This window comes from Seriola dumerili, unplaced genomic scaffold, assembly GCF_002260705.1.
Source record: "Seriola dumerili isolate Sdu_G_001 unplaced genomic scaffold, Sdu_1.0 BDQW01000807.1, whole genome shotgun sequence".
Lineage (NCBI taxonomy): Eukaryota > Metazoa > Chordata > Actinopteri > Carangiformes > Carangidae > Seriola > Seriola dumerili.
In genome coordinates, this window is record NW_019175062.1 from 2,176,335 (window position 1) to 2,190,200 (window position 13,866).

At 39.2% G+C, this 13,866-nt stretch overlaps 1 protein-coding gene across 1 annotated transcript in view; it reads left to right on the forward strand.

The window, feature by feature from the left end:
• The first annotated feature begins 1,068 nt into the window (after positions 1-1,068).
• The window catches only part of reep3 (receptor accessory protein 3), a 40,344-nt gene continuing 27,546 nt past the window's right edge, over positions 1,069-13,866 (forward strand). Inside the window, exon 1 of the mRNA XM_022766057.1 lies at positions 1,069-1,415. Within this exon, the coding sequence (XP_022621778.1) occupies positions 1,384-1,415 (32 nt within the window). The 5' untranslated portion in view covers positions 1,069-1,383. The remainder of the gene's footprint in view (positions 1,416-13,866) is intronic.

The window sequence follows — 13,866 nt, forward strand, 5'->3', positions numbered from 1 at the left end:
GGGCTGTGTGCCTGCCAAGTCCTATGTATGGAAAACTGTAATGAATATGATTACATCCTAAAGACTGGTGTGGTTTAGGTAATGAGCAAGACAAAGGCGGGCCACACAACAAACTATCCAGTCAGTTGTCTTTGCCAAAGTCTCTTACCTAAAATGCACACACTATAATATAATAAAATAATTTCTTTCTCAACCATATCCTCTCACAGTATTTTGCTGTCATTTCAGTACAGTTTCCCGGTGTATGTGTGTGTAAGACTTGTCATAAAATATTACAAATATATACAGATTTTGACTATAAAATATTATATTGCATGCAGAATACAGTAATACAGATAACTACAATACAGAGAGTGTTGCAAACTAAGTCCAGGGTTCCGTACAGGTGTAACTGTGTAAGAAATGCATCATAAGTAGTTAAAAGTGAATATGCTTTAACAAACCTTGCACCATGCACATTTTGAAAAACTTGTTTTAGAACTTCAGCCCTGGACTGAGAAAATTCATGAACATGTGATTTGCTAATTTGGATATATGAAGCTCTGTGAACCTGTATTCTTCAGGATAAAAATGGGAGGGACAGGCTTACTTCATCTACCCTGATGTACACTAATTACCTGACAAGGTGCCTTGTCCAAAAATGGTCATGGAAGATGGTGTTTGTTTTAATTCATATTCCGTTGGTCCATCATACAAGTGTTTATTAAAATTTCCTTTGAGTAACATGCAATAAAAACATAGACATAGACATGTCTGTGTCCATACTAGTACTGAAATATAAAACACGGTCACCTTCCATTTTAATTAAGAAACATGCTTTCCCAACAACACTTAGAAAATCCACTGAGCCGACTCATTGCTTCCCTCACCTATTGGCTAGAATTCGCCACGATTCGACGACAAACCAATCAGAGCTTAGTTCGCTGAGTTTGAAATTCCACCGCTTTTACTAAACGCAAAAGTCACGTGAAAAAAATACAGTTCGTGTCCGTTGTAAACAGACTGAACTGGCCAATAGGAGGTTCGGGAGGTTGTTCTTTTCCTGTTGACGTCAGTAGCTCACTGAGCACCGTTCTGGTGCCAGGAACTGGATCGCAAAGCAGAGAAGGAAGGAGGAAACCAGAGGGAATAAGTGACGGATACAAAACAACGGGGGTCATATTGGATATATTTGGTCACTTAGCTATGGCTACAAAGACAGAATAGTGAGATCTGGTGTTTTTCAGACATGAGGTTTGGCTGATATTCAGTGAAATAGCTAGCTGCTCCCGGATTCGCTCATCGAAGTTTTGGCTTAAGAAGTTCACAGCGATACGGCTAGCCATTAACGTTATCACCGGGACTGTTTTCTACCGCTGACACAGCCCGACTCTCAGAGACAACATGGTGTCCTGGATGATTTCGAGAAGCGTTGTGTAAGTACAAACACAGCAAAGAGTAGTGAAAGTGAGCTAAAATGGACCTTCTACCATGTCGAGATAATTATGGCAGCTGATGGGATTGAGCTTTGTTAGCTTGCTTGGCTAACTGTTCCAGTCCTTCAACTAATTTATGCCCTAAATCCTTTAATTTTCTAGATTATTGCGGAAACTTAGGCAACAAGAAACTGCATCATTTAAGTTAACAAATAATTACCAAGCACCTCAAACACACTGTATTGATTTTGTAATGTAAATGGGTACATAGCTAGTTTGGCCTAGTGGTTGGTGATTTGCTCTTGTGTCTAAAGCTAATAGGCTACTACCGTCTTGTTTATGAATCATGACCATGCACGCTGCTGGTGAGTCAGCTGTAACACTGTGAAACTTGTACGCTGAGGTGGAACTTTTCAAGCCTTAACATGTTCAGTCTGTGAAGGAGTGTCAGGTACAGCTGCCATCTTGAAGATTTTATTATTCAGACCCTTCCCAAAATAACCTAGAAACCCATACATGGTTGGGACATAGGTAGAAAGGCTTACTTAAACGAGTTTAAGTGGCTTTGCATTAATTTGTTTGGTATGGTCACTTCATACCTAGTTATCCATTGTCTTACCAGTGAAATCACTTGTGATGAAGGCAGAAATCAGAGATTCAGGTTAGCACATCAGGGGGAAAGTGTATGTGATTATTTTTGGAGAAAAATGCCCCTTTTTGACCCAACAGCATGCCCCTCTACTATCTCTCTCTCTTCCTTGTACTGTCTGTCTTTTTGTGTCTGTGTACATCCAGGGTGGTAGTTACATAACTGCTGGTGGAGGTATAATGGAGGATAGGAATGTGGTGGAAAGAACAGAGGGGAGTGGTGGAGAATTATGGAAAGCCTCTCCTTTTTTTTCTCATGCAACTATCAAATGTCCCTTTTAAACAGAGAACCTTCCATATTGCTGTAAAGAAGACCCCTAATCATTACATTACACAACATTTACTCATTTGGCAGACATTTTTATCCAAAATGACTTACAAGTGAGGGACAGCACTATCACATTATGCCACTTTTGCTTGTTTACACTGAAACCAACATAGCTGGGATAATGCCGCCCCATTGTATGATTTTAGAAAGCATGCCGGTGTTCAGGAATTAGGTGTGATGTGTAACACATCAGCGTTGATGTCTGTCCCAGCATGCCAGATTTCCCTTTTACAGAGACATTGATCCACATCTGTGACTACCTCTGCTTATTGCTGGAACAACAATGCCCTCTATTCTGTCTTTGTACTTTTTATACAGTGAGGTGGATTAAAGGCGCAACATTCTTGCCTTGAATAGGCTGTGTAAAAGGGGCTAGACACAAGTCCTCTGTTGTGGAATAATGAACACATTTCTTTTGTAACAAACTATTGTCACAGATCAATATGTGGTTCATCACTACTCTGTCCAGACCGGGGTCTTAGTACAGTAAGCAGGTGTGCGTCATAGACATTAATGCCTTTGGGTCCTTCATCTCATAACCTGTCCATAACTTTGTATGTACTCCTTCTGCGTCTAAATTCTGCCTTTTGCATAAAAAACATTCTACTGATGAAGTGCATTGATCAGTAGAATGTTTTGGAATCTACACTATAGATGTAAAAATCATGGATAAGATAATCCAGTTTGCTGCTGGACATAACATGAACAAAAATACTGGACAAATTGTGTCCCGTATTGATTCAAATCCACAGAGTATGGAGAAAACAAGTACTACAATTTTGTCGGGAGGGGGAGGTGTCCTGTATTGATTCAATACAGGATGCAGCATCTTATTTTTAACTACGGGACTATCCTGTATTATACGGGACGAGTGGCAACCCTATTCACCTGTTTGAAGAGCAGCAAAATCAGGTCGCTGCCTCCTTCCGCAGAAAATCCAGTGCGTTCGTATTCTTCTTCTTTGGCAATTTCAGATGGCTCTGCCTGATGCACAGGTTACGATACAGCGCCAATACATTGCCGTTAATTAATTGCAGTTACAAACGTTAAATCCACCGAGTACTGAGAAAAAAAGTACTAGAATTTTGTTGGGAGGCGGCACGAAATTTGATGAAGGCGGCCGCCTTGCAATTCTCTATGCAGGAAAAACCCTGTTAAGTATTGCAATTCTTTTTTAAACTATTATTTAATCACTATGCTGATTCCTGAGTTAATATTTTAATTTATTATTTACACTGAGATAGTGTAAAAACAGCTAGCTAAAAGTTAGTTGGCAAGCTAGCCAGTTAGCCTGTTAGCATTGGTGCATGAGCTGGAGAGCCGGTAGTTTGTTCAAATAGCGGCTGGAAGTGGCCGGTTTCCCACTCGTGGTGAATAAATCCTCTTGTTTCACAGCACCACTGTCTCGTAATGGTTTAACTTTCACTAACTGCTAACTTACCTCACTGACAATATGTGCTGAGTGTATGTGTCTGGTTGGCAGAGGCATACAAATCTGAGGCAGAAATTCTAGTTTGAAAATGGGACAGTCCTAGTAGACCAACCATAATATTATATTGCAATTGAGAGAAGAGGAATGTGTGAGAGATAGGGATAAAACCTGCCACTAGGACCAACTTTCAAGTCACAGTAATTTCTGTAACTGTATCATAGAAAGCAAAGTCACCTTTTCAAATTAAAGCTAAAGTAAAGCACAATGATCACAGACATTCAGATATAACCGGCCAGATGAAAAACAAAGTCTCTGAATCAATAGACAGTCCATTAACAATGGATTCAGCCCATTGCTTTTTCTAACATACAGTATTTGTCCAGTTACACATTTTTGTTGGTGTGTGTTACTGACTATGAAGTAGGGCTGGGACGATTATTCGACGTGGAATTTTAAAACCACACAGGGTAAATGTTCATAGAACAAAACCGGAACTTTCTAATGGGACCGTTTATATCAATCGTCTTTGGTTTACCCGGATACAAGCGCAGCGCAAGGGCTGGGACAACATGGTGACGTAATTGAAGTCATTGACTACGTGAATGATTTGCGTCTGTGTAATCTATTCGAACAACATGGCGGCGTCTATCAGCAGTACAACGGAGCGTGTGGAGCAACACGCGGCAAAAAAGGCTCGCACACTACTCGCAAATTACTGCTAAGATAATCGTTAGATTAGTCGAATAATCGAAAAAATAATTGCTAGATTAATCGTTTAAAGAATAATCGTTTGGAACAGCCCTACTATGAAGGTTAAAGAGCTAACATTCAGCTTTGATTTGAGGGTGTTTTCTTCCACATTAGATAAATTGCACAAATTGTTGCCCTTTCTACACAAAGTTTGACAGTTTTAGGGGACTAAAATTTAATTGGACAAATTTGAATACTCTTAGTTATCATATTTGGTGTGAGATCCTTTTCAGTAAATGACTGGCTGATGTTATGACCCACACACATCTGCAAAGCAAACATAACATAGTGAGGAGATAATTCAGTGATTCTTATTACAATATGAATTTTGTCCATTAATTTACCCCTAACTGAACCTGAGTTAAATGAATAGATTAATCTGAAAAACAGGTGGAATGCAGTGTGTCTATTAAAATTGAATCTAGACAAGCTTAAACATCTCTGGAAGTTTACTGGCCTAGATTGTGTTCTCTGGAGCGTGGGTTTTTCTGGTGGTCAGAAATGTTGATGTATTTTCTTTATAATAGCTACTGCTAAACTGTAGTGCTTGAAGTGGGATTCTTTAAGCTTGCAGCTGATAATGATGGAATTGTGCAATGTTAAATTCTTTTAATGTTGTTTAAGGTTTACACTTTCGTGAAGCTGACGTCTCAACAAATGTTTTTTTCTTTTTAAAAATTAGGTATTTAATGAGAGAGAACTGAAACTTACTCTGTTAATTGTTTAAACGCAATATCAGAAAACACAATGTCTTTCCTTTCCACTGTTTCAGTCATCCTTTACCACCTCTGCACCCCTCCATTCCAACAACCATCTCAAATACCAAGTCGTAGCAGTTTAAAAAAGTCAGACGCTGATTTTCAGCTCTTCAACCAACTTATTTTAGGCAACAGCCCAGCAGTCTTCAAGGAGTGGTTCCAGAGTATTTGTGTGCCTCTCTCCCGGTCTCTGTTTGTCCAGTTCTTTCTCTTTGCTACAGTCTCCCTTTTGCTGTTTACAAATGAGGGGTGGGGGTCGCAGTTGCGTATTCTGGTATCACGACACAAGATTGTGGATGTTTGTGTTGTGGTTTTGGCCTCAATTGCAGAATTATTACACCCCTATCAAATAGCACAGCAGGCGGGTGGGCGGCTTCCAAATAAAGTGCTGCATGAATGTACACATTTGTTGCAGAGTTGTTGTTTTGAATGACAACAAAGGGTGTTCATGATACTCAAGTGATTAATAATTTAAAAATACCTGTGCTTGAAACTTCAGGCTGCAGATCGTCATGTTATTCATGAGTGAGAATTTCTCGACTCGTTGCATTGTCTAAAACTGGTATGTTGTGTACAACCTGTTTGCTTGTACTTCTCAGCAGAGTGAAGAACAAGACTTTCAGGATCAGTAGGATACATCATGTGCTTTAACTGCCTGTGGCACATGGTAACTGTTATTTATATTCATCATTGTTGAGTTATATGCATGTAGCCAAACAATATACTTAAACTACATCCGAAAAATTGAGCCTTTAAAAGGCCCTGAAAATCCTACACCAATCAAATATTTGGCAAAGGACAGTTGGTGGGAGGGTTTGACAGATTATTATTACCTACTTTTGTGGCTTTGGCCTTCATTTCAAAGTTTAGGTGCCTCTAAGTTTCTCTGATTGTTCATTGTTCATTGGACAAATACACAACAGAACTATTGTCAACAATTTTCATGTATGATGATTTTTTTTTTTTCAGATGACATGGTGATTATTACTTTATCACTGCAAGTAAAACATCTTGGTGTAGATGCAGATTGTTTTAATATGAAAAGAAGGAAAATTAGACCTCTTAATGTAGATGTAGTCTAACAAACAGATTACTTACCGTGGTTGTGTGCACAGTTTTCCTGTGCAATGAGGATTATTACTGACATTTCAGTTGTGTTCAGTTTTGCATCCCGATAAAGTGGTTTAAATTATCTGGTTTGTCTTTATGATTGTCTGACTGCTTGTGTTTCTTGACTCGATGAACTTTGTAATATCACAGCATTCTCAGATTTCAGCTATTAATACAATGACTGCCATGTTATTGTAAACAATACAATTCAAGTTTTAATAAACCAGAGTGATCTTTTTAAAATAAATTGTGGGCCTTATGCAAGTGAGTTGCTCATTTGCTATTGTTATTTAAAGGATATTTTAGTCAGTGCAAGTGTTTTTGTGGCAAAATGTATGCCTCCAGAAATATGCAAAAACCACTGAGCTAAAGTTTGAACTTGTGAATTATGTGTTAAGTCAGTTTTTAAATGTGGGGAGATTCAGAGAGCTATGAGAGCAGTGTAAATGATATATGCCATTTATTTCCCTATGAGGAAATACTCTGGGGAGGTACAGACCTGGACTGTAACCAGTCCCATTTGCTGTAGCAGCAGTTCTCTCAACAATCCTCCCTCTGTGTTTTTAGGGGAAAAGTCTTGTAATCAAATTCTTATTCCTGAAGCTCAAACCAGATGGTGGGAGCTCAAATCTTGGAGATCTCTAGATTTTTCCCCCTGCTTCTCTTCCCTCTTGGTGTGTCTCTTGTTTTTTATTGCTCTTGTTCTCTCTCTCTCTCTCTTTCTCTTTGCTCTTTCTCTTGTCTTCCTGTCCTCCCCCTCCCTCCATCTGGTTGTTGGTGGTGTACGGTGTCAGGAAACCAGGGAAATTGACCTGGAGCCCAGAGTCAAGGCCCATCTAAAAGCAAGGGGCTATTTTCTCAGCTGCATGCAGAGAGGGGGGGGTGTTGAAATGGGAAGAAGGAGAATAAGGGGGGAGCGAGGGGAAATAGAGATATGGTAGTTTTGGAATGAAGAAGGGGCCCTGCTTTTCACTAAATTGTTTCAAGAACATTTCAGTGCACATCCAACTTCTTTTGTGAGAGTTTGGTTTATGGAGAAAATGTCTCTACTGGTCTTCAGTGAGTCAGAAAGAAGAAAATGTCATTTAATACCTTGAAAAATCTAAGAAAAAGGTCATAGATACAGTAATTGAAAGGTTGGAGTAATGAAGGTTGGTCTTTAGTGAAGTTATAGTGGTTTCAGAAATTATTCAGACCCCTTCACCTTTTGTACACTTTATCATGTAGTATATATTAATATAAATGTTTCAGAGAGTATTAACTTTAAAAAAAATTTTTTAACTAACCCTAACAACAAAATGAAAACATTTCAGGTTTTGATTTTTAACAAAACTTTCTAAAAGTATGTCTTCACTTTGTCATTATGGATTACTGAATGTAGACTGATGGGCCAAATGGCAATTGTATCCATTTAAAATTAAGTCCAAACAAAAAGTGTGCAAAAAGTGAATACTTTCTGAGACCTTTGTATTAGTGAGTAGGCTAAAGGAAATCTTTTGCTTAATAAATGTTATACCTGTATTTTTTTATTTTATTTTTTATGGTGCGTGGTCAGTGCCATGGAAGATTAGTCATTTGTGATGTACTAGTATGTCTCATCAGTGAAAGTTTTCCATTTAATCTCTTTTTAACAGTCCATGTGAGTAGCATGCAACGACTTAAATAAATACTATAGGTCTGGCAGCTCTGGGTATATATGGGCCTACAAGTAGATCAGATACTGATATTATCCAGTCACACTCCTCTACATTCAAGCAGAGGGGTCCTTTTGAACCCGACTGATACAGTTTAATGTGAATATCATAACCAAGTTAAATCTGAACACACTGGCATCAAACAAACACATTCTGCTGGGATCAGCAGTTTCTTAGACTTTCCAGTGATATTGTCTCTGATGTCCAGTACACGTCTGATGTCGTATCTTGTGCAGTTTGCTAGATTTTGTCTTCAGTATCAAAAGTAATCTGGATGATTGCTGTATGAACATCAAGGCGTGGCCTTTGTAGCTGTCACAGACTGTGAAGGCTGAACCAAAGTGAGACAGTCTGGCCAATGGAGGATTTTTTTTTAAGGCCCTTGGTTTTTTAACAGTTGTACGATTAGCTGTTCATCTGAGCTGAACTCATATTTAATCCTTGGGCTCTCTATTGGCGTTGTTTGCTGCCATATTATTTTCATTACTGGCACGCAGTGAATCTTGGGATAGGTTGTGCCATGAAGGAACAACCTGTTGGATCTTTTGTGATCCAGGAAAACAAGGCCGCATTCTCAGCTGCATTTAAAGGAGCCTTTGAAATGGGACAGCCTAGTCGTGCAGCTGTGGTGCAATCGGTCTTCAAATGCTGCCTCTGAAGGATGCAGCACCTGAATTGGAACATAGCTTATCAGTTTATCGCCAGTTTGGAGTAGTTTGTGTCTTAGAATTCATTATTCATTACCAGCTTGACCGATTGCTGTCATACTGACCTATTAGAAAACTAAGCTGATAAATAAAAATGGAGGAGGACACTAGAGAGCAAAGCCGTGCTCATCTGATCAGTTGATGTGTCTGAGGAGCATTATGTTGAAGTATTGATGTAGTATAGGTGGCAAAAGATAAGGCTGTTTGCCAAGTGGTAGAGGCAACAGAAACTAATGGAGCTACTCAACTATACAAACAGACTGCCTATAGTTTTCCGAAGCTCGTAAAAGGGCGTGCACCAGTAACATAGCAAAGATAAGACGGCAGCATTTATATGCAAGGATATGTGGTCCAGTTGTATGACACCACATTGGAAAATATACTGTATTATAGGGTAAGGGGGTGGAGTTTGGGAGGCATGGTATGTGAAACTTAGTCCATTGCATGTACACTACTTTCTGCTAACAATCCCAATATGCAATTCTCCGCACGTTGCAGATGAAAAAATTACATTGTGCCACTACACTTGAATAATTGATAATTAATCCGGATATACCAATATATGGCATTAAGACATAGTAAGAATGTGAATTTTGTATTGTTGATTTTTTTTTGTTCTTTTTTCTGTTATTGTGATCCATTGAGCTAAAATTGGCCTATATTTCGGTTAGGGGTGGGCATGATTAATCGATGATTGATAATTGATCGTTAAGAATTTTGTCGATCACATGGAATCTGATCGTTCTAACGTGTGTATCAACGAGGTTGTGTTGTGTAGTGTTTCTCGAAGCAATGCAATGAATTTCACTATGTGGCAGCAACCAGCCGGGGGCAATTTCAATTTTCAACAGAGAAAAATGAATACTCAGCTGCTGATGTGTGGGCTGCCGTAGGCATCGCAGGTCAACATGAAGAAAGCAAGGCGAAGTTTGGTGTGGGAGCATTTCGAACTAAAAAATAACGAAGCTCATTGTAAACATTGCAATGCTGCGTACAAGCACTGTAGCTTTGGCTTGTTATTTGTGAAGAGGTTTGGCTCAAAGTCTTGGGCTCTGCTGCCATTAGGAATACTGCATATCTTTTTTGTTCTGTTTAATAGTAAAACAATTAAACTTTAACTGCCTTGTTTAAGAGGATTGTTGTTGGACTATAATTTCTTCTTGGAATAAAGATTTCATAAAGGAAAAAGATGGTTTCTTTAGTATTTTCTGCCTTAGGCATTTTTTAATATAAAAAAATGAATCGATAATTGATCGTTAATTTTCCCGATGATCGAATACGGAAATTTCTTCAAGTGCCCATCCCTAATTTCGATGCTTTGGCAACAGTGTTTATTGAAATGTTCATGCCAATAAAGCACCTTTTTAATTTGAAAAGTGACTATTCCAAAACCTGTAAATAAAGGGACTGATATGCTTCCTCTCTTAGCTATAGGTCTACTGTGTTGTAGTGCTGCAAATCAGTCAATATTTCTCAACATCCATAATGAAACAAATCTTAAAGGCAAAAACTTTGAATTAAGGATGTTATTACTCATGAGTTATCATTTCAGGCCCATTGATGTTGCTGCAGTTGGTAAAAACAGCTTATGATTTTCTGAATTTACTTGGAGCAAATCATTGTATATTTGCAACTCCTGAAATTACTGCAGTGTATGAAATGACTGACAAGTGACTCATACAGATTCCTGTCTACTACTGAGGCTTGGTTTTCCTGTCCTTGATTGTACATCTGTCCCAGACTAACCATCCAGACCCCACCGTTTTCCTGCACAATAAACTATCCTACAAGAGGGACAGTGCTCACTGCATACATACAAACATGCCCACATACCACTGTAACAAACTTTTATGTTTTGTGCTTGTAGCTCTGCAGTATTATTCTCTACCATTATGCAAATAAAGCAGAGTGAGTTGAAATTACAGTGTGACAAAGAGATGGAGACATGAAGAGAGAGTTTTGGAGCTGTGGCAGCTTTGCTGTTTCTATAGCAACAGCAGGAAAATAAACTGTTGTGGTTCTTGGCGGCTTGCCGGCTGCTCAGGGGACTCTGGTCAGAGGGAGTGTGTCTGTATACAAGACCGTATATGATGTGTCTATGTGTGTTTCATTGCTGTTATGTGAAATCCTCCTTAGATCCAGATTTTTATGGTTTAACTTTAGTCAAAGGATTCCATGCTACATATCTTTACATTCCTCCTGTGCAGCCAGGTCAGGGTTGTCACATCAGGGCAAGCAAATGGCTTGAGACCAGTGTTTCACTGCATCCTTACGAGGTTCTTGGCATATCAAGGTCCCATCAGATTTCTAAAATATTTGGAAACCCAAACCATATGGAGATTGGGCTAAAACAAGAAAGTTATTCTTATACTTTGATCAAACTGCATGGTGTTTTTGTCTTTTTAAATGGTTACTTTGTCATTTTAGGCAGTCAAAGAGTAGATTCTTGCTGTGACTTAAGAGAGCGACATGGCAGACTAGACGTTGGTCCCTGATGAATCATACCCTGCCGTCTTTAACTACATGCGTGATGCCAGGAACACACTTCCGACATTGCATGTGCATGGCAGCTGTGTCACTGACCTGCTCCAGCTCACAGGCGTGTGTGCGTGCTCACACCGATTGCATGTCTGCTGCATCGCTGCTACTGCCAGCTCTATCTTTCTATATAGACTTTGTAGGCTACTCGAATGTTGGATTTCTTTTCATTATGAAATAATTTCTGCGTTATTTTTGACAGAAAATGTCACTAAAATGTCAGTCTCCACATGCAGCTTCTAAAATGGTTAAAAAAATGTTTTTTCACATGACATTCATATTCATATTCAGATTAAGCCTAGACATTGAAACTATAGCGAAAGGAAGTTTTATGTGATCTTGCTGGTTTGATGTCAATATGACATCAACAGGTCTTTTCTTTGTCTGTTTTTGATGGCAATCGAGTGTCACGTGTGGAGAAAGAAGTGGGCAAGATGCAGAATCACCTTACACAGCCGCGAGGCATAACATGTGCACCTCACACAGGCAGTGTGTCCGCTTTAAACCTTTAACATGGGTCCCGAAATGAAAACCAAGATGTTCCGCAGCTGACACACACACACACACACACACACACACACACACACACCATGCAGCCAAGGACCAACAAACAACAAATGTTTAGCTACATTATCATTTATAAATGGAAGTGATCTTGGAATCATTCATGTTCACTGAGTGGTGAAGTTGGGATCTCCCTTTTCCCTTCACAGTCAATAGAAAGAGAGTGAATGTGGAGTGAGAAGTATAAATATGTGTGCACAGCTGTGATTCATTTGGTATGAAGCTCCTGGCCTCAGGAGTGATAGTCAAATTGTTACAGGTTTACTGAAATGAAATAAAATAACTTTATTCTCTCTCTTCTTCATGTTTACGGTTGTGTGCTGAAGCTCACTGTGCTGCTACTGATCAGTCGTACACATCATAGAAGTTGAAGAAAATTCTGATATGCTAGTGTTTTTGTTGGGATGTCACGAGGTGTCTCAGTTGCTATGTTGATTGTCTTGCACTTGGACGTCCTATATGCCTCATGTCTTTTGGGTTGACTCATTCTTGGGTGTAGTCTTGGCCTTAGTCCCATTAAAGGTGACAGTTTGGAGATAGCAGGATTTACAGACAGTAGAAATACAGTTAAAGGGCAACTCCACCAATTGTACACACCGAAGTCCCCTCCCATTTCCCTTTTGTTACAAGACAGACACATTGCCTGAGTGTTTTTGTGCGGCTGAATGAATGGGCATTCTCTAGTGCCCTTGAAAGAAAGAATACTGTATTGGCCAAAATATAAAACAAATTTTTTTTTCTGGAAATTTAATAAGAGAAACTGGGGTTATCTTCTATTTGAGGATGAGACAATTACTACATTTTGACTTTTTTTAAAATGTTTTGTTGCCTTAATGTTGCTAAGCTAGCAAGTATTTTCAAATCCGTCTATTGTGATTCTTTTAGAGTTAGGTCTGAAGGTCTTTGGGTGGTCCAGATTAGGCCCCCAAATGAATTTGCATGCATTGCTAAGGGAACCATATAATGGTGGAATCCAGAGCATCTTATACAGCATGAAAGTGGATACACCTTGTAATATAAAATGTCACCAAACAAACTTGTAGCTAAACTAAAAGATAGGTAATGTTACCTGGCATTGCATTTTGAGTTATGCATTAATCCAAATGAATCCACTGTGCTTGCAAAGTTGTGTTTTTAGGTCTTGCACGTTGTACTCGGCCCTAGGAGGGCTGATGGAGCGTTTTAACCAACAGATGTCGTTGGTGAGCTTTCTAAATATTATATCAAGGACTGTCCACATTACTACGTTTTTATTTTAAAACGGCGATTTCAAACAAAATCGATCTCCGTCCAGACTATCACACCTGAAAACGCATACATTCCTGAGCAATCACGTACACTGGGCATGTGCGAGCCGGTGCAAACAGAAAGCAGGTAGAATACATTTTATTTATAGGTGCCTTTCAAGGCACTTTAGGACACTACAATGCACAGTAAAAGATAAACAGCTAGCACAAGGCATAAAATACAGAAAAAGTTAGAATAAGTATAATTTAAATAAATGTAATTTCACACCTTTTTATGTGAAAAGGGTGGCAACTGGTTTGGTTTTACTTGACATTACATTATTCACAGCACTTTGAGGATATCAAAGTATTGATTCAAATCCACCAAGTCCCGAGAAAACAAGTACTAGAATTCTGTCGGTAGGCGGAGGTGTCCTGTGTGGATTTAATACAGGACGCAGCATTTTATTTTTCAAATACGGGACGATCCCGTACGGGACGGGTTGCAACCCTATTCACCTGTTTGAAGAGCAGCAAAATCAGTTCGCCACCTCCTTCCGCCGGCAGAAATTCCAGCGCGTCCGTAATCTTCTTCTTTGGCAATTTCGGATGGCTCTGCCTGATGCACGGATTACGATACAACGCCACTACATGCTCGTAGTGGTGTACAGCCGCAATTGCAGTTACAAACGTTAA